The sequence below is a fragment of the Trichechus manatus genome, unplaced genomic scaffold (genome assembly GCF_000243295.1).
Source record: "Trichechus manatus latirostris isolate Lorelei unplaced genomic scaffold, TriManLat1.0 scaffold00053, whole genome shotgun sequence".
Classification (NCBI taxonomy): domain Eukaryota; kingdom Metazoa; phylum Chordata; class Mammalia; order Sirenia; family Trichechidae; genus Trichechus; species Trichechus manatus.
Window position 1 is genome coordinate 564,167 of NW_004443989.1, and position 22,986 is coordinate 587,152.

The 22,986-nt window shown below is 38.6% G+C and overlaps 1 protein-coding gene across 1 annotated transcript in view; it reads right to left on the reverse strand.

The window, feature by feature from the left end:
• Nucleotides 1-22,986, reverse strand: part of ADAMTS18 (ADAM metallopeptidase with thrombospondin type 1 motif 18) — a 152,669-nt gene that overhangs the window by 27,532 nt on the left and 102,151 nt on the right. The window contains exons 13-16 of the mRNA XM_004377704.1: nucleotides 16,728-16,900; nucleotides 13,694-13,824; nucleotides 12,778-12,901; nucleotides 11,368-11,612 (exon numbers count right to left, since the gene is read on the reverse strand). Of these exons, the coding sequence (XP_004377761.1) occupies nucleotides 11,368-11,612; nucleotides 12,778-12,901; nucleotides 13,694-13,824; nucleotides 16,728-16,900 (673 nt within the window). The remainder of the gene's footprint in view (nucleotides 1-11,367; nucleotides 11,613-12,777; nucleotides 12,902-13,693; nucleotides 13,825-16,727; nucleotides 16,901-22,986) is intronic.

Genomic DNA, 22,986 nt, shown 5'->3' on the forward strand with positions numbered 1-22,986 from the left:
TTATATCTTAATCATTGGGGTAACTCCAATATCTAGCACAGGGCCTGGCATTGAATGGATACCCAATGAATGTTTGTTGACTTTTTTATCAGACTTTTGGAGAATGTGAACAGAGAACAATTGCTTTGAAGGCAGTTACCCAAATAAATATATACCATGGGAGCTGAAGATGGGGATTACTGGGAGGATCTGATGCAATGCATGTAAACAAGAGAAAAAGAGGGACATTGTCCTGACAATGGCATTCTTGTGTGTTTTGGCCAACATACCCTTCTGCTGAATTTTATACCATAATAAGAACTTAGTGAACATAAAGTAATTTTAAGAGGCCAAAAAAGAAAGCATTTTCTGTTACAGACTTATACTTGCTGTGGATGGAATAGAGTTTTTCATTCTGGTAGGTTCCCACACTTTGATTTTAGCATCCCACAGGATTGCAAAACACATTCAATGTTTTTATATTGCAGTTAACATATTTTTGGCTCCAAAAGTATTCATTTTGGTTCATTTCATACTTGTTGTATGGAAAGCCATTATGAACTTTAACTTAAAAAAAAAATACAGCTATGGACTGCTTGGATACTAATAGTCTGGTTTAAAAAAAAAATGTAATTTAAGTTTTTAAAATCACTGTATTCCAACAACTTTTGGAGAGGTACGACGTGATAAAAACTGGCCAGAAATTTGAGGACATTCTCCTGAGAACAATAATGTGTAATTTAAATATTAACATCATTAACCCAAATTCTTTTAAAAGATAAAATAGACATAATACTAAATTACTGGATTTCATTTTATTTTAGCCCCAAATATATTTGTAAGTTTTGAATGAAACCATAACCCCTCCTGTAAAAATACAAGCAAAGAATGTCTAATTAATCATACAGGTTTCCATCTAGATTGTTTTCAGACGGGTCACATTTCCAGGACATTAATTTAAGCTTTCACAGAATCTGTAAGTAGAATGACTACATAAAGACTTTGAAAAACAATAGCCAAGCAAATGCGACTTTACTCTACTGTGGTGAAACTATGATTTTGTATTACTAGAGATATTCTTACAGTTCTTACTCTATACTGCAGTAGTAAAACAAAATTGGGAGCAGTGGTGGGTCAGTGGTAGAATTCTCACCTTCCATGCAGGAGACCCAGATTCAATTCCCATCCAATGCTGTTCATGTGCAGCCACCACTCATCTGTCAGTGGAGGCTTCCATGTTGCTATAATGCTGAACAGGTTGCAGTGATGCTTCCAGACTAAGATGAACTAGGAAACAAGGCCTGGTAATATACTCCAAAAAATCAGCCAATGAAAACTGTACAGATCACAGTAATCTGATCCTTTTGTGCTTGGGGTCACCATGAGTCAGGGGCCAACTCAACGGCAGCCAACAACAACAACAAGATAAAATTATTTTAAAAAACACAATACACTTATCCAATATTTCCCATTTTACTTTCTTCCTTCAAGGAACTGTCTGTATTTATAAGGAGATAGATTGATGAACATAACTAATTAAAGAAATTCATCACCAATGATGAATCTCTCTCTAATATGTTGAGGCCAACCTTCCATTTCTCAAAAATAGCTATTAATCATCAGGAAAAATTTTGTACCTGGTGAAAAGCCAGAGGTTTAGTTTTAGTCAGGGTTACATAATATAGATGAATGAGATATAGAGCTATGCTTAGATTAAAAAAAAATACACAAATACGAAGGCTCAGCTTGAGGCCGGTACAGTGTTCAGTGACAACACTGGCAATTATCTGGTTAATGTGATCAACACAGACAATGCCAGTGTAGATTTCAGGTTCTAAAGATGAAAGGAAGAAGAAATTCCATCATTCCACTTTGCACTTCCCATCATTTCTTGTCTTATTCTTTGTTGTGGTTTTTCTGTAGACAATATATGTTTCAGGGAAAAGCTTGAATTGCAAACAGAACTGTGAAAATCTACTGGAACTGTTTTGTGTTTTTAAACAAAATTGGAGAGAGAAATAACGACAACAACAACAAAAAAGTTGCTTGTTACGAAGTCGTAAAAACCAGATTTTGCAGCAGGAGTGGTTTGCACTTTGCTCTGATTGCTTGTGGCAGCAGCAATGAGCGGCATCCAGCCCCACTTACCTATCTGGGTTATTTTCAGCCACAGAACTTAGTTTGTGTACATCTGTTTACAGATGGATCAAAGGCATCCAGGCAAAATTAACAAAGCCATGTTGCCCTAAAACCGACAGCTTGCAAGTATACCTCTCTAAAGAAAAGGAAAAGAGGTTTTCTGCTCAGATGCTTCATAGAAAAGAATCAAACAGAGCAAATAAAAGCATCTAGAAAAGAAACAAAAGAAAAAAGATTGGAAAACACAGAAAAAACAAAAATCTTTAACCAGAGAGTCTAACTCCTATGACTTAGGTTTAATTCCCCCACACGTCTGTCAGTTTGTTGTCCTGTGGGGGCTTGCATGCTGCTGTGATGCTGGAAACTATGCCACTGGTATTCAAATATCAGCAGGGTCACCCATGGTGGACAGGTTTCAGCTGAGCTTCCAGACTAAGATAGACTAGAAGAAGGACCTGGAGGTCTACTTCTGAAAAGAATTAGCCAGTGAAAACCTTATGAATAGCAGCAGAACATTGTCTCATACAGTGCCAGAAGATAAGCCCCTCAGGTTGAAAGGCACTCAAAATATGACTGGGGAAGAGCTGCATCCTCAAAGTAGAGTCGACCTTAATGAAGTGGATGGAGTTAAGCTTTTTGGACCTTCATTTGCTGATGTGGCACAACTCAAAATGACAAGAAATAGCTGCAAACATCCATTAATAATTGGAATGTGGAATGTACGAAGTATGAATCTAGGAAAATCGGAAATAGTGAAAAATGAAATGGAACACATAAACATTGATATCCTAGGCATTAGTGAGCTGAAATGCACTGGTATGGGGTTATACTGAATTGGACAATCATATGGTCTACTATACCAGGAATGACAACATGAAGAGGAATGGCACTGTATTCATCATCAAAAAGAACATTTCAAGATCTATCCTGAAATACATCATTGTCAGTGATAGGATAATATCCATATGCCTACAAAGAAGACCAGTTAATATGACTATTATTCAAATTTACTCACCAACCACTAAGGCCAAAGATGAAGAAATTGAAGATTTTTACCAACTTCTTTGGTTTGAAATTGATCAAATATGCAATCAGGATTCATTGATAATTACTGGTGTTTGGAACGTGAAAGTTGGAAACAAAGAAGGATCGATAGTTGGAAAATATGGCCTTGGTGATAGAAATGATGCTGGAAATCGCATGACAGAATTTTGCAAGACCTACGACTTCTTCACTGCAAATACCTTTTCTCACCAACATAAATGGCCACTACACATGAACATCACCAGATGGAATACACAGAAATCAAACTGACTACATCTGTGGAAAGAGACGATGGAGAAGCTCAATATCATCAGTCAGAACAAGGCGAGGAGCCAGCTGCGGAACAGACCATCAATTGGTCATATGCAAGTTCAAGTTGAAACTAAAGAAAATTAGAACAAGTCTATAACAGCCAAAATATGACCTTGAGTATATCCCACCTGAATTTAGAAACCATCTCAACAATAGATTTGACACATTGAACACTAACGACCGAAGAAGACCAGACGAGTTGTGGAAGGACATCATACATGAAGAAAGTAAGAAGTCATTAAAAAGGCTAGAAAGAAAGAAAAGCCAAAATGGATGTCAGAAGAGATTCTGAAACTTGCTCTTGAATGTCAAGTAGCTAAAGTGAAATGAAGAAATGATGAAGTAGAAGAGACGAACAGATTTCAAAGGGTGGCTCAAGAAGACAAACTAAAGTATTATAATGACACGTGAAAAGACCTAGAGATAGAAAACAAAAGGGAAGAACATGCTCGGCATTCCTCAAGCTGAAAGAACTGAAGAAAAAATTCAAGCCTCAAGTTACAATAGTGAAGGATTCTACAGGGAAAATATTAAACGATGCAGGAAGCATCAAAAGAAGATGGAAAGAATACATGGAGTCACTATACTGAAAAGGATTGGTTGACGTTCAACCATTTCAGGAGGTAGCATATGATCAGGAACCGATGGTACTGAAGGAAGAAGTCTAAGCTGCACTGAAGGCACTGGTGAAAAATAAGGCTCCAGGAATCGGCGGAATACCAACTGAGATGTTTCAACAAACGGATGCTGCGCTGGAAGTGCTCACTTGTCTATGCCAACAAATTTGGAAGACAGCTACCTGGCCAACCAACTGGAAGAGATCCATATTTATGCCTCTTCCCAAGAAAGGTGATCCAATCGAATGTGGAAATTATCTAACAATATCATTAATATTACACACAAGTAAAATTTTGCTGAAGATCACTCAAAAGTGGCTATAGCAGTACACTGACAGGGAACTGCCAGAAATTCAAGCCAGATTCAGAAGAGGACGCAGAACCAGGTATATCATAGCTGATGTTAGATGGATCCTGGCTGAAAGCAGAAAATACCAGAAAGATGTTTACTTGTGTTTTATTGACTATGCAAAGGCATCTAACTGTGTAGATCATAACAAATTACAGATAACATTGCAAAGAATGGGAATTCCAGAACACTTAATTGTGCTCATGAAGAACCTGTACATAGATCAAGAGGCAGTCATTCAAAAAGAACAAGGGGATACTGCCTAGTTTAAAGTCAGGAAAAGTGTGCATCAGGGTTGTATCCTTTCTCCATACCTATTCAAGCTGTATGCTGAGCAAATAATCTGAGAAGCTGGACTATATGAAGATGAATGGGGCATCAGGACTGGAGGAAGACTCATTAATAATCTCCATTTTGCAGATGATACTACCTTCCTCGCTGAAGTGAAGAGGACTTGAAGCACTTAGTGATGAAGATCAAAGACCACGGCCTTCAGTATGGATTACAGCTCAATATAAAGAAAACAAAAATCCTCACAACTGGACCAATAAGCAACATCATGATAAATGGAGAAAAGACTGAAGTTTTCAAGGATTTCATTTTTCTTGGATCCACAATCAACACCCATGGAAGCAGCAGGCAAAAAATCAAACGACACATTGCATCGGGCAAATCTGTTGCAAAAGACCTCTTTAAAGTGTTGAAAAGCGAAGATGTCACCTTGAAGACTAAGGTGGCCCTGACCCAAGCCATGGTGTTTTCAATAGCCTCATATGCATGCAAAAGCTGGAAATAATGAAGGCTGAAGAAGAACTGATGCTTTTCAATTGTGGGATTGCTGAAGAATATTGAATATACCATGGACTGCCAAAAGAATGAACAAATTTGTCTTGGAAGTAGTACAACCAGAATGCTCCTTAGAAGCAAGGATGGCAAGACTATGTCTCATACTTTGGATATGTTATCAGGAGGGATCAGTCCCCGGAGAAGGACATCATGCTTGGTAAAGTAGAAGGTCAGTGAATAAGAGGAAGACCCTCAATGAGATGGATTGACACAGTGGCTGCAATAATGAGCTAAAGCATAGCAACGATTGTGAGGGTGATGCAGGACCGGGCAGTGTTTTGTTTCATTGTACATATGGTTGCTATGAGTTGGAATTGACTTGATGGCATCTAACAACAACGAGTTTAATTAGGAAGAAAGTCCTGGCGATCTACTTCTGAATATTAGCCAGTGAAAACCCTATGGATCACAACGGTCTGATCCCTTTGTACATGGGATCACCATGAGTTGGGGACCAACTCGATGGCAGCTAACTACAACAACAAAGTTTAATTAAAGTGTATTTTTGGAAGTTAGATTCATTGTTGAGCTCGAAATTACCCTAGCTTTAGTCCAGTTGAACTGGAGTTCCTACTATCTTCCTCTAAAATAAAAGAACTGAAAGTATTGAAAGAACATTTCCTAATAGACTCACTTTCTCTCTCTTTCTCTGAATAATAAGCATTGTGAGATCTTCAAGGGGTCTTCCATCCATGGACAGAAGTAATGGGACCTAGTACCACAAGTTTGGAAGATGATGGGAAGATGAAAGATAATCCATGGTCAAGGCCTATAGCCAAAGTTGCAAACTCAAATATCTATTGGGGCCACAAGTTCCTTTTTCTTAAGAGAATTCAAAATCCCTATTTTTATAAGAAACCATCCAATATTAAAGCATTGAGCCATAGACCCATTTTTTTAAATATTATGCATATCTGGGAGTTCTATTTGTCCTGTGGTCACTAGTTTGCTAATTATGCTCTGAAGTTTAGATTTAAAAAAATTATATATGTATGATATGCTCAGAAGGTAAAATGATTATGATGGTAACAAACACAATGTACCAAGCACTTTCTAGACACTGAAGTTATGTTATCTTAAATTATCCATACATAGCCTTCATAGTTAGCTAAAATTATGTACACATTTTACAGACATAGGTATTACATGACGTTATAGAGAGGGAAAGAAACTTGCCCTTGTTACATAGCTAGTTAAAAGTCTGTACTCTTGGTCATACTATGCAGAGAACATCTGATCAGAAACTAAAATTACATGTGCTTTTTAAAAACTCTGTCTCCTAGTAGTGGTCCTTAGTAAATGTTTAAGGACAGTGCTACTCAGTAACTGCTACGTGGAGAGTGACCCTTCATTTTGAACCACCATAGACTGGCCTAAAAAAGAATATCTATCATCTATAAATAGTCGTTTGACATCACAGGAAATGTTGTGCTTCTGAAATCTAAAGAATGGATTGCATGATCTTGAAACTGCGCAGCTGACACTTGGCAGGTTTCTCTGGTTGCCTCCAGAGATGGTATTGAATTTCGTCAAGGAAATATTTGCCAAGCATATAAAACAGAATTTGCATAGCTTTTGAGTATGGAATTCAAACACAGTTTTAAATATCTTAAGACCTGGATGGAAACCTATACAGTTGGAGCAACCATGGAGAGGACAGCTTGCATGGCATTTCTATAGCTGTGGAGAAAGACATTTCCATTCTCATGTCTGTGAGTATGCAGGTGCAGGGCAAAACCACATGACCAGATGGCAGGGTGATGAAAGGTGTACATGTACATACAGAATCCCAAGACACCTGGGAGGGTCACATTTCCAGACGTGCGCAAGCCTCTCTGTGCCAGCTGTGTGTTCCTCTTTTGGATGGTGTCAACAGGGTTCAACAGTTTCTTCGCAAGGTATATTCTTGACATGACATTTGTTTGGCTACTCCCAAGAGGCAGTTTATCAAAGAAAACTGAGATCTAAGCACTGCCCTCAGTTATATGTTTTGAGCAACTGATTTATATCTTCATTCCAAGGCTCTTTTTTCTCTTAATTTTTATTTTGCTGTTGTTGTTGAGAATATATACAGTAAAACATACACTAATTCAACTGTTTCTACATGTACAGTTTAGTGCAACCATTTCCATCCTCTTTTTCTGAGTTGCTCCTCCCTCATTAACATAAACTCACTGCCTCCTAAGGTTCCTACCCAATCTTTCGAGTTGCTGTTGTCGCTTTGATCCCATATAGATAGTTCTTAAACCAGCATAATGCTCAAGGCAGACATCTTTTACTAGTTAAGATAAACTATTGTTTGGCTTTAAGAAGACTTCAGGGGATATTTTTGGTTTAAAGTCTAAAGATTATCTCAGGGAAGTAGTTTCAGGAGTTCATCCATTCCCCCTGGCTCCAGAAAGTCTGGAGTCCATGAGAATTTGAAATTCTGTTCTGCATTTTCCCCTTTTTGATAAGGAGTCTTCTATGGAATCTTTGATCAAAATTTTTAGTAATGGTAGCCAGGCACCATCTAGTTCTTCTGTCATGGCAAAGGAGGCAGCTGTTCCTGGAGGCAGTTAGCCACACATTCCATATCCTCCTCCTATTCCTGACTCTCCTTCTTCCTCTGTTGCTCCAGGCAAATTGCGACCACCTGTCATGCCAAGGCTCTTTTTGATTCATTCTAAATACATATTCAATTGCTTACTTAATAGTTACTATTGAATGTCTCAGAGACATCTTAAATATATGGCTAAAATGGATTTTTCTCCCCATTTCTAAACCTGTGTCCAGTCATCTCCAAGTCAGTTATAGTAGCAACACCATCACCATCCACTGAATGCTCAAGGTAGAAACCTGGGACTCTCCCGGTTCATCCTTCTCCCTCGTAGTCCATATCTGATACATCTCTCTCTAGTAACTTTTCTAACAACGTTCAATCCTCAATTCACAACATAACGCAAGCATATCCACTTTCCTCCATCTTCACAGCCACCATCTCTGTTTCAGCTTCTATCACGTCATATCTGGAATTCTAGAACAGCCAGTATCCTATTTCTTTAATTCAGTTCTTGTCCCTCCAACCACTTATCTATATGGCAGCCAAAGCGAACTTGAACAACATAAAATCCTGGCATTGCTCTTAGAACGAAACTCAAATTCCTTGTCACGGTTTATAATGTTTTCTGTGGACTGCTCCCTCTGCTATACCCATCTTACACCCTAATACTATCTTTTCTCACTACCCCATAGCTAGACCAGGAGCCCTGGTGGCTCAGTTGTTAAGTGCTCAGTTGCTAACCAAAAGGTCGGCGGTTCAAATCCACTCAGCGGCTCCATGGGAAAAAGACCTGGTGATTTGCTTCCATAAAGATAACAGTGTAGAAAACCCTCTGGGGTCGTTCTACTCTGTCACATGGGGCTGCTATGAGTCAGAATTGACTAGATAGCAAACAACAACCATATAGGTAGACTTGACTTTTTTTCCTTTTAAGTTCTTCTGATGCATTAAGTTCATTCTCAATATGGGGCTTGATATTGCTGTTTCCTCTACCTACGTTTCCTCTACTCTTCACCTGGCTGCTGCTTCCTATCCATTAAATTTCACCTTAAATGACATTTTCCAGAGATGTCTTCACTAACTCCCTAGTCTGAAGAGAGCTTTCCTCTGTTTTCTTTTCTTACACTTATTTTCTTCCAAAGAACTTACCACAGTCTTTAACTGTGTGCTCATTTAGGTATTTATTTGTGTGACACTGTAAGTTTCATGATAGCAGGGAAATTTTCTTCTTCTGTTTTATTCACCACACTATACCCAGTTTTCCCTCAGTATGGGACACAATAGGAGCTCAGGGCAAATACAGATGGAGCTCAATGGCTTTATTTAATGCATTGATATTTTTGCTTTTCTTCTTTCTAAAGTTGGAGCAAAAATTGCAGAATTCATTTGAAAAATGTCAAGACATCATCTAAAATTGACTCAAAATAACACACATGGCCACATATAGGGTCAGAGAAAAACTTGTTTCTACTGCCTTCAGCACTGAACTGTCATGAACAGCAAAGGGGCATCACTAGTCTCATGATAGCATGGTATTCATTCAAAGACTATTCAGTTATATGTGCATAGAATTGAGAAAGATAATAAATTGAATGCTTCATTTTGGACAGAGAAAGTACTTGTCTCTGAAGACTGCTTGACTTATTAATCACATCTGACTCAAATACCTGCAGTGAGTGGGGACATGGCATGCTGAAAGCCCCCTAACAGCAGGCACTATACCCATATCCTCAGTACCAAGTACATGGTAAGTACAAATAGTTTTAAATGAATTAATTAATATACACAAGACAGAAAGAGGGAAGTAAAGACTTTAAAGTAAAAATCATTGAACCAGCTTCTCATACCAATCTTCTTAGTATTCCATTTTAAGATCAACTCTCTGGTTTCCACAGATTCATGTTTGTGTTGAGTAAGATAAACACATGCCCTCGCTCAGGAAGTCAAATCTGGAAGGCACATGTTTCCAAGTAGCATGCACTATCTATTCCCCACCTCTCATGTGCCTACATACCATCTGCAGAGACAACCGAGCAGTTTCACATCGAGGGGAAACCTTACTATGATGAGTGAGCAAACCTTTCCAGTATCTGTGGTACAAGACAATGCAGTGAGTGACTCAGAAAGACTGGTTCAACCTCAGTCTTGCCACTTATTTATTAGATGGCTTTAACATGTAACCCAATCTCTTTGAGACTCAGTTTTCTCATCTGTAAAATGGGAATTCAATAACACCTATAAAGTTGTGGAATCCAATAAACTAATGTATGAAACTGACTAATACAGTGCCTGAACACAGGAAGACCTAGTATATTGCATTGTTGTAGGTACCATCGTGTAGATTTTCAACTCATAGCGACCCCACATGAGAATGAGAACAGCTCCATAGTTTCCTAGTCTGTAATCTTTATGGGAGCAGATCGTCAAGTCTTTCTCCCATGGAGTCACTGGGTGGGTTCAAACAACTGACCTTTCGGTTAGCAGTATAGCCTGTAACCATTTGTACCAACAGGGCTCCTTTAGTATGTTATAGCCTTAATAATGATAATGATGACAACGACAACAACGATGATGATAGTTGCATTAACCTTATGTTTCCTTCATTGGAGAAGAGAAGAGCAGTATGACTGGACTGAGTGTAGATATGATTCTCCTGGATAAAACAGATTCGGGCCCTCGCTCAGCTCTGCTGTTTCCTAGCTGTGGGAATTAGGTAAGTCTTTTAACTTCTCTTCACACTTGATTGCTTATTCTTCTGGCGAGTCAGTGAGGTAGGCTTCCTATCCCACATTTGTAGATGAGAAATTGAAGCGCAAAATGACTGACATGCATGTCTGGTCATTTAAGTTCTTAGTAAATGGCAGCTAGTATCATTTTTACATGATCTGAAACAAATCACTTCACTCTGAGAGCAAATGATCAGTCCCATTACACAAACAGGAAACCCAAACTCAGAGACATTATGAGAACTAAAACAAATGTACATACTACAATTGCCTTGCAGAGTCATTTGCAGAGAGGTTAGCTGTTTTTATTATTGGTATTATTACTTTTTTTTTTTTTTTTCCCTTTCCTTCTCTCTGAGGAAGCTATAACCTGGAGCAGTAAGGTGGTTTGGCATGACTAAAACTCTCTTGATGCTCAAGCAAGTGTCCTTTCTACTGCACCACCCTGCCTCTTAGGCCAGTTGGACCTACATGATGAATAGCTACAATGGACTATGCAAATGGCAGACACAGAGACACTGGAACTAATCTAAAAAGTACTTCCACTATATTATTTGTTGCTCATGAGGGTTAAGTGTAATAATAAAAGGTAGGCATCTCAATGTAAAAATTGCTGAGAGACCCATTGCATTTCTTCCCTTTCCCAAAAATGGAGTTACATTCCATCTTCTCTCCTCTGCACTCTGGAATTTAGCCTGTTAGGAAACAAATTTGAATGGCAAGTACTGGTGTTCTTTAAGCTAGCTTAAAGTGGAATCATCACTTTAACTTTAGCAAGAGGTATTGAACACTGAACAAACAGAAGGGACTTACTTCAAAGACCAGCGTCTCATTTGTGGGCCCTGGTGCATACAGACGTTCCGGGTGGTTAAAGGGGCGCTGGTACTCAAACGTGGTCCCAGCAAAGGTGAACTCTCCAGGCCAGTCAATGCTCCAGCCCCCCGTGAGGTAATACTTCTGACTGAGGTTGCGAACTGCGAGGTAACTGGAGGAGAGCTGCAGCTCCTGGATTTCAATGCTTCGGGCCCCAGCTGGAATGGTGACCACAGGATAATACTCTAAAAGGAAAGAATCGAACAGTTCTGTTTTCCACATTGTGTGATGGAGACAATGACTAGAAGTGCTCAGAGATATGCCGTGTCCATTTCTATAGGGTGCGAGTTTCTGAATCATTAACTGAGATTCATTCCCACTCTATGAAGTGAAAATGACCAATTTCTTCATTTTCTAAGTGGTAGGGATGCCAGAAAGAGAAAACGTATGTGCTGTTTCCAAAGTGTCGCCAAGACGCGTATCAAGAGACACTCTTCTGCTTTCCAGATGAACAAAGGCCACAAAGCTGAAGAAATTTTCATACAGGTGGTCCCCAACTTACGATGGGGTTCTGTTCCTACAGCTCTGTCATAACTCAGTTCTGACGTAAGTCGGAAACCTCTTTTTTTTTAAAAAAAGTTTTCGTTATTATTGCCTTTTACTATCAGTATCTTTATAAATCTGATCTTTATTTGTCTTTAGGGATTGGCATGAGAATGATAACATCAGCAAATTACACACTGCAACATTGTATGTGTACATATTACTAACGACAAGACATAAAAAAGGAAAGGATTGTCATTAAGTGTGGTTTATATATATATAAAATTTGTGTGTAACCTGTATACATATATATATATATAATTTGTGTGTATGTATACATATGTGAGTATATATGTATGTATATATATATAATTTGTGTGTGTATATACATGTGTGTGAGAGTATATGAATATGTGTGTATGTGTATTTTTTTTATTTACTAGAGGAAACTTAGAGTCGTGTATCTTCAACAGGGATATTCAGAAAACATGGCCCAGAAGTTCAGTTCTACTCAAATAATTGCCTTCAATATTCATTTAACACTGTGAGCATGAATCACCTAGGTTTCATAATAAACTTGTTGTTTAACAAATGTATATGGGGCATCCGACAGCCTGGCTAGCAAAAAGTATAAAGTAGAAAGGCATTTTTTAATACATTTTTGAGATGCTAAGATACTGACAGAACCCTTTACACTAAAACCCTTCTATCCACCCTCCTTGCTATTGCACAAGGACAACAGGCATCCTCATCGGTGCGTCAGGTGGGCCAGCGAAAGGCTCCACCATATGTAGCATGACTCACACTTGATCAGCAGCAAAGCATGCATCCCACCAGTGACAGCAAGGAAAAAGTAGCACCTCTTACCGTTTGCTTTATGCTGGCTGAGGTACAGGCCTTTGTAAAACTTGCAAGTTGAATTATCACCTTTGCAAATACCACATGCATCCAAAACTGCTTTAGAGCCAAGCTCATGATCACATCCCACTGGCTATGAAAAGAAAAAAAAAAGTGAGAAAATCCAAGATCACAGAAGCTAGTGACTAAGAATAACTAACAGGCACATGGTTTTCTGCATTTCCAGAACATTAGGGAGGAATGCAGTTATGGTTAAAGCACTGTCTCAGGTTCGACTGACTGGTGGTTCAAATCCTTCCTCTGCTATGACCAAATGCATGACTGGACAAGTTGCATAACTTATCTAAGACTTCAACTCTTCATCTATAAAACGGGGATAAAAAGTCACTCTATCTACTTAAGGCAAGCAAGCTTATTCAGGTCAGCTGACCACTGGAAACACACACACACACAGCCTTAAAAGATCAAAAAGCTCACAATCAAACTAAAACTAAAGAGAAAGTGGGTACTCAAAGAGAAAGGAAAAATAAATCACAAATAAACAGTAGTAAAATTTCAAACTCCACTTGCAAGTTTCAAATCATATAGTGAATATACTTAGTAAACATGCAATAAGTGTTTACTACTAGTATTTAAACTCTAATTTTTACAACTACTACATAGACTAGGATAGATCCTCATCTCCATTCTATACATGTGGAAATGGAGTGAAAAGAGAAACTAAGAAACTGGACAGAGGTCACACAGAAGGTGAGTGGGGGATTTGGAGATGGTGCTCATATCCAAGTTGACAAGTTTGCTCTTCTTCCCTATGTCACCTGCTTTCCCCAGATACACAATCTCCTGCAACACTTCTCAAGGTATACACTTGGTATGTGTTAACGCAAGCATGATAATACACCCCCAAACAGAAATGTTCTCTTACTTCACAAATCCCATCAATACAAACATCATTTTTGTTCGGGGAACAAGGCGTTCCATCTTTCACCTTGCCAGACATCGCAAAAAAAAACTCAAAGTTCTCAGCTTTGCAGTAGAGTTTACATCGATCTTCCTCTAGAAGCAAAGAGATCGAGATAGGACATGGTCAAGGGTAAATCATAAGGAACATGATCAAATACACCAAAAAGATGAATTCAGTTTACTTAGAAAGCTATCATGATCAAAATGGAAAATGGTACGCAGTTTTATATGGGCGTGTGTGTGTCCACGTGTGCACACATGTATGAGTGTGGTTTATGAAAACAGAAAGCCAGTTTAGCGATTCATATAAAACTTCTCCAATAGTAATACATAAGATTTTCATTTTTCCAATCCTTCATAATAGATATCACACACATGACTGGTGGGTTGTGTAGCTAGCCTATTTGGATAGTAAATAATTTAGGCTTTGCAGGCCCTATGGTCAGCCATTGACAATAAATGAAAGAGTGTCGGTATGTTCCAATAAAACTTTTTTTTTTTTTTTAAGTCAGATTTGGCTTGCAAGTCATAGTTTGCTGACCCTGATTTAGGACATGGATTACTTTAGATATTTATGCAGAATGTTAAGAGAAATAGGACATGGATTGTTTCAGATATTTATGCGGGATGTTAAGAGAAAAAATTTTAGGCATTTTGAAAAAATGACATATGGTCAATCGTATAGAGAAAAAAAAATATGAAAAGAAAGAGTAAGCAAGTAAAGTAAGCCTGAAGGTTAAAAAACACCCTTCACTGACCAGCCAGTGAGAAGATCCTGGTATTGCAGGCAAAAAGAAAAAATAAATGTATACAGCTCTTGTTATCAGAAAGGAGTTATTATGCCAATTCTCATATAAAAAGAGTTCTTCCTGGCCAAAAATTCCAGATGACATTTCTCACATGAAAGCTTACACGGGCGACATGGAACCGTATCCCCGATAACAGTTTTATAACAAATGCATAAACAGTTTGCAAATAGCTGTGCTTCATAAAATCCTTCAGTAAAAGACGAAGTCAAAACCTAAATGTGAGAGAAGTCAAATTATTATAGTTCAAATATGCAGGTGTGTGGATACAGTAAACGTTTCTCTCTCACCTAGGAATTTTTTCAAAGAAGCTTGATGTTATGCCTTCTAATTTTTGCATATGACATTAGGGAGCTGGGGGATATATATGCATGTATATATATGTGTGTATAAGGAGCCCTGGTGGTGCAGTGGTTAAGTGCTAGGCTGCTAAATGAGAGGTCAGCAGTTCGAATCCACCAGCTGCTCAGCAGAAGAAAGCAGTGGCAGTTATTATGTATTTATTCACTCATGCGTTCATTCAACAAGTCATAGGCATTAAATAAAGACGTGTCAAGTGCTGTTCTTAGATGCTGGGGATACAAGCATGCTCAAGATGCCTTGTTGTACCTATATTCTTGTAGGTGAGAAATATAAATAAATGACTACGTTGTAGACATTCATGCAGTAGTAAGAGCTATGAAGAATAAAGCAGGGTAAAGGGTACAGAGAATGACATGAAGGAAGGATCTTTTCGATGGAAAGGACAAGAGAGGTCTCTCTGAGGATGTGATATGGCTAAGTTCTTTGCCCTTCACTTAATTCTGTTCTCTGAAACTATTTCAAATAAATCTCAACTCTATTCCATTCAATATCGCTTCAAATTTTTGAAGTTAACTAAATAGTTTCTTTACTACTTAGGAAACATATGTAGGTCCCTTGTTAGTTCCTCCTAAGGCACGGTTTTTAGAACTTTGATGTCTGTCTGCATCGCCGCTTCTGGAAAAATGATCGTGACCCAGACCAGAAGCAATGATCCTAAAATGGTCTGGCCCGCTCTGAGGAAAGCTGAAGGGCCATATCTTTTAATTTGGAGGCTCTACTTGTTATAATGATGTTTCTAGTTACATTCGCTTCCTTTTTGGCACTTGATAACATTGGTTCATTCTGAGCTTTTGCATAAAACAGCCCTCAGTCTTATTTCACATGAATTGTCAATAAACTAAGTCTCCCCCCGTCCTACACTTGTGCGGTTGGGGCCTCACATGTATCCTTTCACAAGGGAGCAGAGATGAGTTTTGATAAATCAAATGAATGGAAATAAACGGTTAAAATTTTTATAAAGCAAGCCAAACCAGAACAGTAACTTATTTGCATTTAATAGAAAGTACATTAAATTTGCATATTGTAACTTCAATGTTTTTGTATTTAACCAAAACAGAAATTAATTTAAAAAGTAAATTACAAGCCAGAGCTTTAAATTATAATAAGCACTAAGAACCTAGTGGTGACCCCATGTGTTTGTCAGAGTGGAACTGTGCTCCATAGGGTTTTCAATGGATGATTTTTCAGAAGTCGATCGCCAGGCCTTTCTTCCAAGGTGCATCTGGGTAGAGTCAAATTGCCAACTTTTCAGTTAGAACCTCAGTGCATTAACTGTGTGCACCACCCAGGGACTCCTAAGAGTCTGAATCAACCTGACAGCAATTGGTCTAAGAATCTAGTATAGAGACACCTCTTATGTATGGTTTGAGAGGTGTGTGTGGTGTGCGTGTGTGTTTATTTCACAAATAGGTCTTCCCATGCTTGTGATCATCTGACATGTCAGTTACTGAGTATGGTATCTCTGTAGGGTATCTGTGGTTTCATGAGTTTTTGGCCTGGACAATTCATACCAATTGCAATTAACGTCCCTGGAAGACTGAAATGTCAAAGGTAAGTTTAGAAATATAAGAACATTCTGAACATATGAACACCTTGGCTTACAGCTGTGGGAGACAAGGGGTATCTTGTTAAAAAAAAAAAAAAAAGAAATAGATGTGGAAAATTAAACAAAACCAAGGGAACTGAATGAGAAACTGGGCCAGGACACGTGTTGGGAATGAAAGGTAAACGCTGAGACTGTTATATAGGCAGTGATGTCGCCTGTGCTGTTCACTTCCATTACCATTCACAGAGCAATATATTTGAGTGTCACGGAAACCGAGTCACCTTCCACTCTTGTGTAGGGTTTCCACTGGTAGAACCATCCACGGAAAGGCTTGCTGTTATATTCTGCACACTGCTGGGCTCGAAAATCCAAGCTATTTTCATGACAAGGGTTAATGTTGCACAGCTGATAAATACGGCTAGCACCTGGGCAGAACTTGCCACCATACTGAGGCCTGAAAACAAAATTAAAGAACTTGAATGCTAGCAGTTGAAGGGCGCACTATTAGTTACAGACATTAATATGGGGGAGGGGGCGTTGCAAAGAAGATGAGCTTTGCCACAGTGCATGCTGTGTATGCGGTCTATTACAGGGATGGAAATATTTAGCATACAACTTGCCTTGTCCCTTCTTACATCCATAGCAGACATAACTAATGGATCAGGGAAATATCTTTTTTTTTTATATATATTTTATTGTACTTCAGGTGAAGGCTTACAGAACAAATAGTTTCTCATGAAACAGTAGTACACATGTTGTTTTATGACATTGGTTAACAACCCCACAACATATTAACCCTCTAACTTCTCAAGGAAATATCTTTTTTTTTTTTGCAGAAGGTCAACAAGGCCTCAAAATCCTTCACAGCATAGTCCTCAGGCAGCCACTATCACTGCTCATTAACTGGAATCTGCATGTTAGATCAAACTTATTTGCCATTCCTGGTCCAATTTTCAGATTCTGGCAATGTCCTTAAAGACTGTATCACGGAAGGATATTCTTGGCACTCATGATACCACCTCAGTGTTAGGGAAATATGTAAATACATCAAACTGTTATTAGTGTATATGTGTTCTACACACATGCCTTTTATGTTGGCATTAAAAGCTCTTCAAAAGCTGACTGAATCCACATCTCTGGCCTTTCTCCAATTTCTTAACACCCTTTTCATCTTCCTACACTTTGTCCTGCACCTCCTGCTACGCAGAAGGTCCTGTCACTGGGAGAAGGAGCAGGAAGCCCCATTTGTCCAGGTGCCCAAGCCATGTTCTCCGATCTAGCTTTATCAGTCATCAAGCTGAGATTTTGATTATTGTCTGAGTCTTGTGTGTTTCATTCAATTGATTCTAAACTTCAAGGAAAGACATTCCCTTGTTTTCAACTGCAAAGTCATGCTTTAGGAGCTCTGGTGCCACTCTGCCAACCAAAAGGTTGGCTGGTGGTTTGAACCCACCCAGCGGCTCTGTGGGAGAAAGACCTGGAGATCTGCTTCTGTAAAGATTACAGTCAAGAAAACCCGATCAGGCAGTTCTACTGTGTTACATGGGGGCGCTATGAGTTAGAATTGACTTGAGAGCACCCAAAAATAGTAGTCGTTCTTTAACTTTGCTAGTGGCTTAGCCCTTTCCTGCGAAGCACACTGGAAAATGGAGTTCCAGAGTAGGTGATCCCATCAGAACATAAGTAATCATGTTCTAATGCCAAGCTCTTTAGGATCTTGGTAGGCAAACTCCAATCTGGAAAAATTGGAAAGCAAAATAAAGAAAAAAGGAGCAGAAACCAAAGTGAAAATTACAAATTGCATCCTATCCAGCTTACCCCATGTACAATGCAATTGCTTCTTTCCATATTTCCCTTTGGTACTTTTCTCTGAAGGCTAAAACCCAACTACAGATCATCTCCTATAAAAGTTCCATGTCAACATGTAACATGAAAGGAGGCCCCAGGTTAATAAATTTATGTGATTAAAATTCCTTGTCTCTTTAGGAAGCACAGGTATGCTATAAAACACCCCGGGATTTGCTTCAGCATATTTTATCAAATCCTCCTATAACTGCATGCTAAAATGGATTCAACAGAAACGGGAAGTGTCACAGTGCCAGAACGAGCTTTTTATGCTATTTAAAAACATTCTGGAGCAACTACTTAAACATGCAGCAGCTGTTGTGCTGGATCAAATCCCTGAAGGTTTCTTAAATCATTATCTAAAAAGCATTTAGAAAAACCTTAAAGTGCCATATCATAGCCTCAATATTCCAGGCCATCGTTAGAAGGCTTCTTTATAACTACCTCCTCAGTTTAAGACTTTCTGTCTGAGATTTTACAAATAACCCCCATTTGGACTATTCATATTCCATGAAGTGAAAGATGACCACATGTATTACTTTTTCAGCTTACAGAAATTGTAACCTGGAGAAGACCTCAAAGCTCATATAGCCGACCCCTCCCTTTATAGATGAAGTGAAAAAAGGCTCATAGAGCTCACGAAAGTTGTTGAATGAAGGTCACACAGCTAGAAAGAGAGAGCAGAGCTGAAACTCAAACCTTTGGACTCTGTCCAGGATTCTTCTCCCAGTCCACTTGGCCTGCACTTAACTGAGTTAGGAGATGGGGCCAGGCATGGGAAGAGAAAGAAAGAGACAGCAACCCACAGTGGTTAGGGGGTTGGCCTTTTATAATGAGGAAAACCTGGATTTAAATATTCTCTCTGCCTCTTCTCAGCTTGACTTTAGGCAATTTTATTTAACCTCCTCATCCGTAAAATGGTGACAGTTAAAAAGATTGAGTTAATGCTAGTAAATAATGTAAGGTAGCGCCTAGGACAGAGTTAGCATAAATAAATTGTAGCTATTAAAATGCAATTATACTTATTTATTAAGTACCCACACTATGCTGGGTATTGTACTATGTGCTATATATTTTTTATATTAATATATTTCCTTTTTTTTGGACAGGATAGGGTCAAAGTTATCAAACTAATGGCCGCCAAGAATTTGGACTGTTTCACCAAATCCTCAAATACAGGTACATTTTTCTACCACTTTAAGAAGAGTGACAGGATAAATTAAAAGAAAATTCTACCATGACACCTGTGATAGTTAAGGTTGTGTGTCAACTTGGCTGGGCCCTGATTCTCAGTGGTTTGGCTGTTATGATGCAGTTTGGCGGTTGTATGATGTTGTGATCATTGCCATGATGAGCTCTGATATAATGTGATCACTTCCATGATGGGATCTGCTGTGAGAAGCCAATCACTTGAAAGGGAGCTTCCTTGGGCATGTGGCCTGTATTGAATATAAGTGGACATTATGGCAAGGCTCAAGAACTTTTGCTCACTCTGGATCCTACAGCTGGCTCCTGTCTGTCTGACCTATGGTCTTTGGGACTTGAGCTAGCAACTTACCTTTGGTCTTGCCTGCCGACCTAGGGATTTGTTGATCTTCACAGTCTTTGAGCAAGAGCCCTGCTCTCTGACCTGCTGATCTTGGGTTCACCAGTCCCTGCAGTTACAGGAATCAGGAGAAGCCTCTATCCTGACCCACAGACTTGGGACATTCCAGCCTCTACAACCACATGTGCCGTTTCCTTGATATAAATCTATCATCTATCTATCTATCATCTATCTATCTATCTATCTATCTATCTATCTATCATCTATCTATCTATCTATCATCTATCTATCTATCTATCTATCATCTATCTATCTATCTATCTATCTATCTATCTATCTATCTATCTATCATCTATCTATCTATCTATCTATCTATCTATCTATCTATCTATCTATCTATCTATCTATCTAATCTGTCTATCTATTTGGAGCCCTGATGGTGTAGTGGTTAAGAGCTTGGCTGCTAACCAAGAGGTCAGCAGTTTGAATCCACCAGCTGCTCCTAAGAAACCCTATGGGGCAGTTCTACTCTGTCCTGTAGGGTTTGGTGAGTTGGAATCAACTCAATGGCAATGCGTTTGTTTTTTTTTTGTTTTTTTTTTCTATATATTTATATGCTTTACTGGTTTTGCTTCTCTAGAGAACTCAGCCTAAGACAACATCCCTTGGTGTATTAAATTCTTTAAGATTAAAAACAAAAATAGAGAAGGAAAAAAAAGAAAAAAATTTCTAGGCATGTGTCTTTACATTAGGCTACTACAGAGTGTGCCCATATTTGCTTCTGCATAATTTATCAGGTCCTACTGCAAATGGTTATGATGTTGGCTGGTTGGATGATCATTAAATTAGGTAACCAACCTGAGGAGCTCTGCTAAAAATATATATATACATAATAGGTATATACATATATATGTGTGTGTATAATATACAATTTATTTGTGCTAATTCTGCCCTAGACACTACCCTAAATTCTTTATAAGCATTATCTCAGTTAATTGTCACAACTATCCACATTTTACAGATGAGGAAGTTAAATGAAATTGCCTGAAGTCAAGCTGAGAAGAAGCAGAGAGAATATTTAAATGCAAGTCTTCCCTATTATAAAAGGCCAACTCCCTAACTATTGAGGCGGATACACACACACACACACACACACACACACACACACACACACACACACACACACACGGAGAGAGAGGGAGCGAGAGAGATTGAGAGAGATTAAGAGATTGAGATCTTGAGATACCTCTTAAACTTTCTCAGTAAGAAGATATGATGGGGAAGATGCAGAAATCTAGTTTTTAAAGCATCCCAGGTGATTCTGATAATCAGCTGAGGCTGGAAAATGGGCCACAGATTTGATTTAGTTATTATTATAGAGCCATGACTCCACTCCTAGCTGCATCTGCTAACTTACATTACAGTAAGTGGTAATGCAAGTTAGTAATTCTTTCTAAAATAGACTCACTTTTTAGACATGCTCTAGAATGTCTTAGCATGTCACTACTAATTTTCTTGAACAGAGTTTATAGGAAGTTCATTAGGCTCTCTTACAATATAATTTAATAGTCAAAGGACCAGAAAAAAATTGAAAGGACCAAGCCTGTGGGGTCTTGGTCTGACTCTCCCAGAACCAGTTTGGTGACCTGGGCAAGTGCTGCTGCTCTGTCTGGGACCCTCTACCTCTCCTGGTTGCACATCTGTAAAATAATTGGATTGGACACCAGGTTTCAACTCATGTGTCAGTTCTAACCCGATTGGGAGCAAAAGCCTGGAGAAGTGTTTTGGGAAGGTTGCTGAGGCATAGTAGGACTCAGTAGAAAATAAGGCTTTGATCAATTAAAAAAGTCTACCATGGACAGGAGGAGTCCCTGGGTGGCGCAGACTGCTAAGTGCTCGGCTACTTACTGAAAAGTTAGTGGTTCAAATCTACTCAGAGGTACATTGGAAGAAAGCCCTGGTGATCTACTTCCAAAAAATCACGGCCATGAAAAATCATATGGAGTACAGTTCTACTTTGAAACACATGGGGTCACCATGATTTGGAATCGACTCATTGGCAACTGGCATTGTTTTTTTTGTTTTTTGTTTTACCATGGACATTGGGAAAAAAAAGGAGGGCCACACGTGTCTGGGATTGGCGATTCTAGAACCAGATAACCTTTAAACTCTTTTAAAGCTCAAAAATTTGACAAATCCATGAATCAGCCTGGAAGAAATACTTTTATGTGAAACGAAATGTTTTCTGGAAAAATCATCATTATATAAAACAGAAAACTCACACTGCTAATCACAGGAGAAAAAGAAAATGGTTAGGCTGAGTGATGTGAACACGACCAAATGTTTAAACTGAAGCAAGAAAGAAATCAGTATTTTGAAACAGAGGAAAAAACAGCTCTCATACAGCAAAGTGAAATAAGAATAGAGAACACTTAATTCAATTGTCTCGGGATAGTCGATCATCTGCTTGTTTTATTTGTGACTTCATGCATAGTTAAAGTAAATAATGCCCTGATTAGTCTTAATCTTGTTTAAAATGATAAAACTGCACCGAGTGGAACTACTTTAGTGACTAATTATTTTATTAAGCATCTCTAAAATTACAATATGATATTTCCATGAGCAATGTCCTGTTATAACAAGAGTTCTCAATCTCGCAGATATGAGAGGTTTTAATTTAAATCTCAGGGGTGTCATTTGTGTACTTTACCAGCACAGCTATTAATTTAGGTAATCTATTTCTTTCTTGGGAAAATATCTAGATTGTAAAATGTTAAGATGTACGAAAACCAGATCCATGAAATATGCTGCAAAAATGTAAAGTAATACAACGATTTTAACAATTCTATCCAAGACACAGGCTACATTCGAAGTATCAGGAGTGTGGTTTTAATAATCTAGTAAAAGCTGTAAAAACATTGCAAGCCTCCCCACCATTGTACCCAGTGACTGGGTCTGACTGGACCAATGGTCCTCAACCCAGGATTATTTTGCCCCCAGGGAAATTTGGCAAAGTCTGGGGACATTGTGGGTTGTTCCAACTCTACTAGTGGGTAGAGCCCAAGTTAGGGTATCTAGTGGGTAGAGGCCAAGGATCCTGCTACACATCCTGCAAAGCACAGGACAGCCCCCAAAACAACAAATTATTG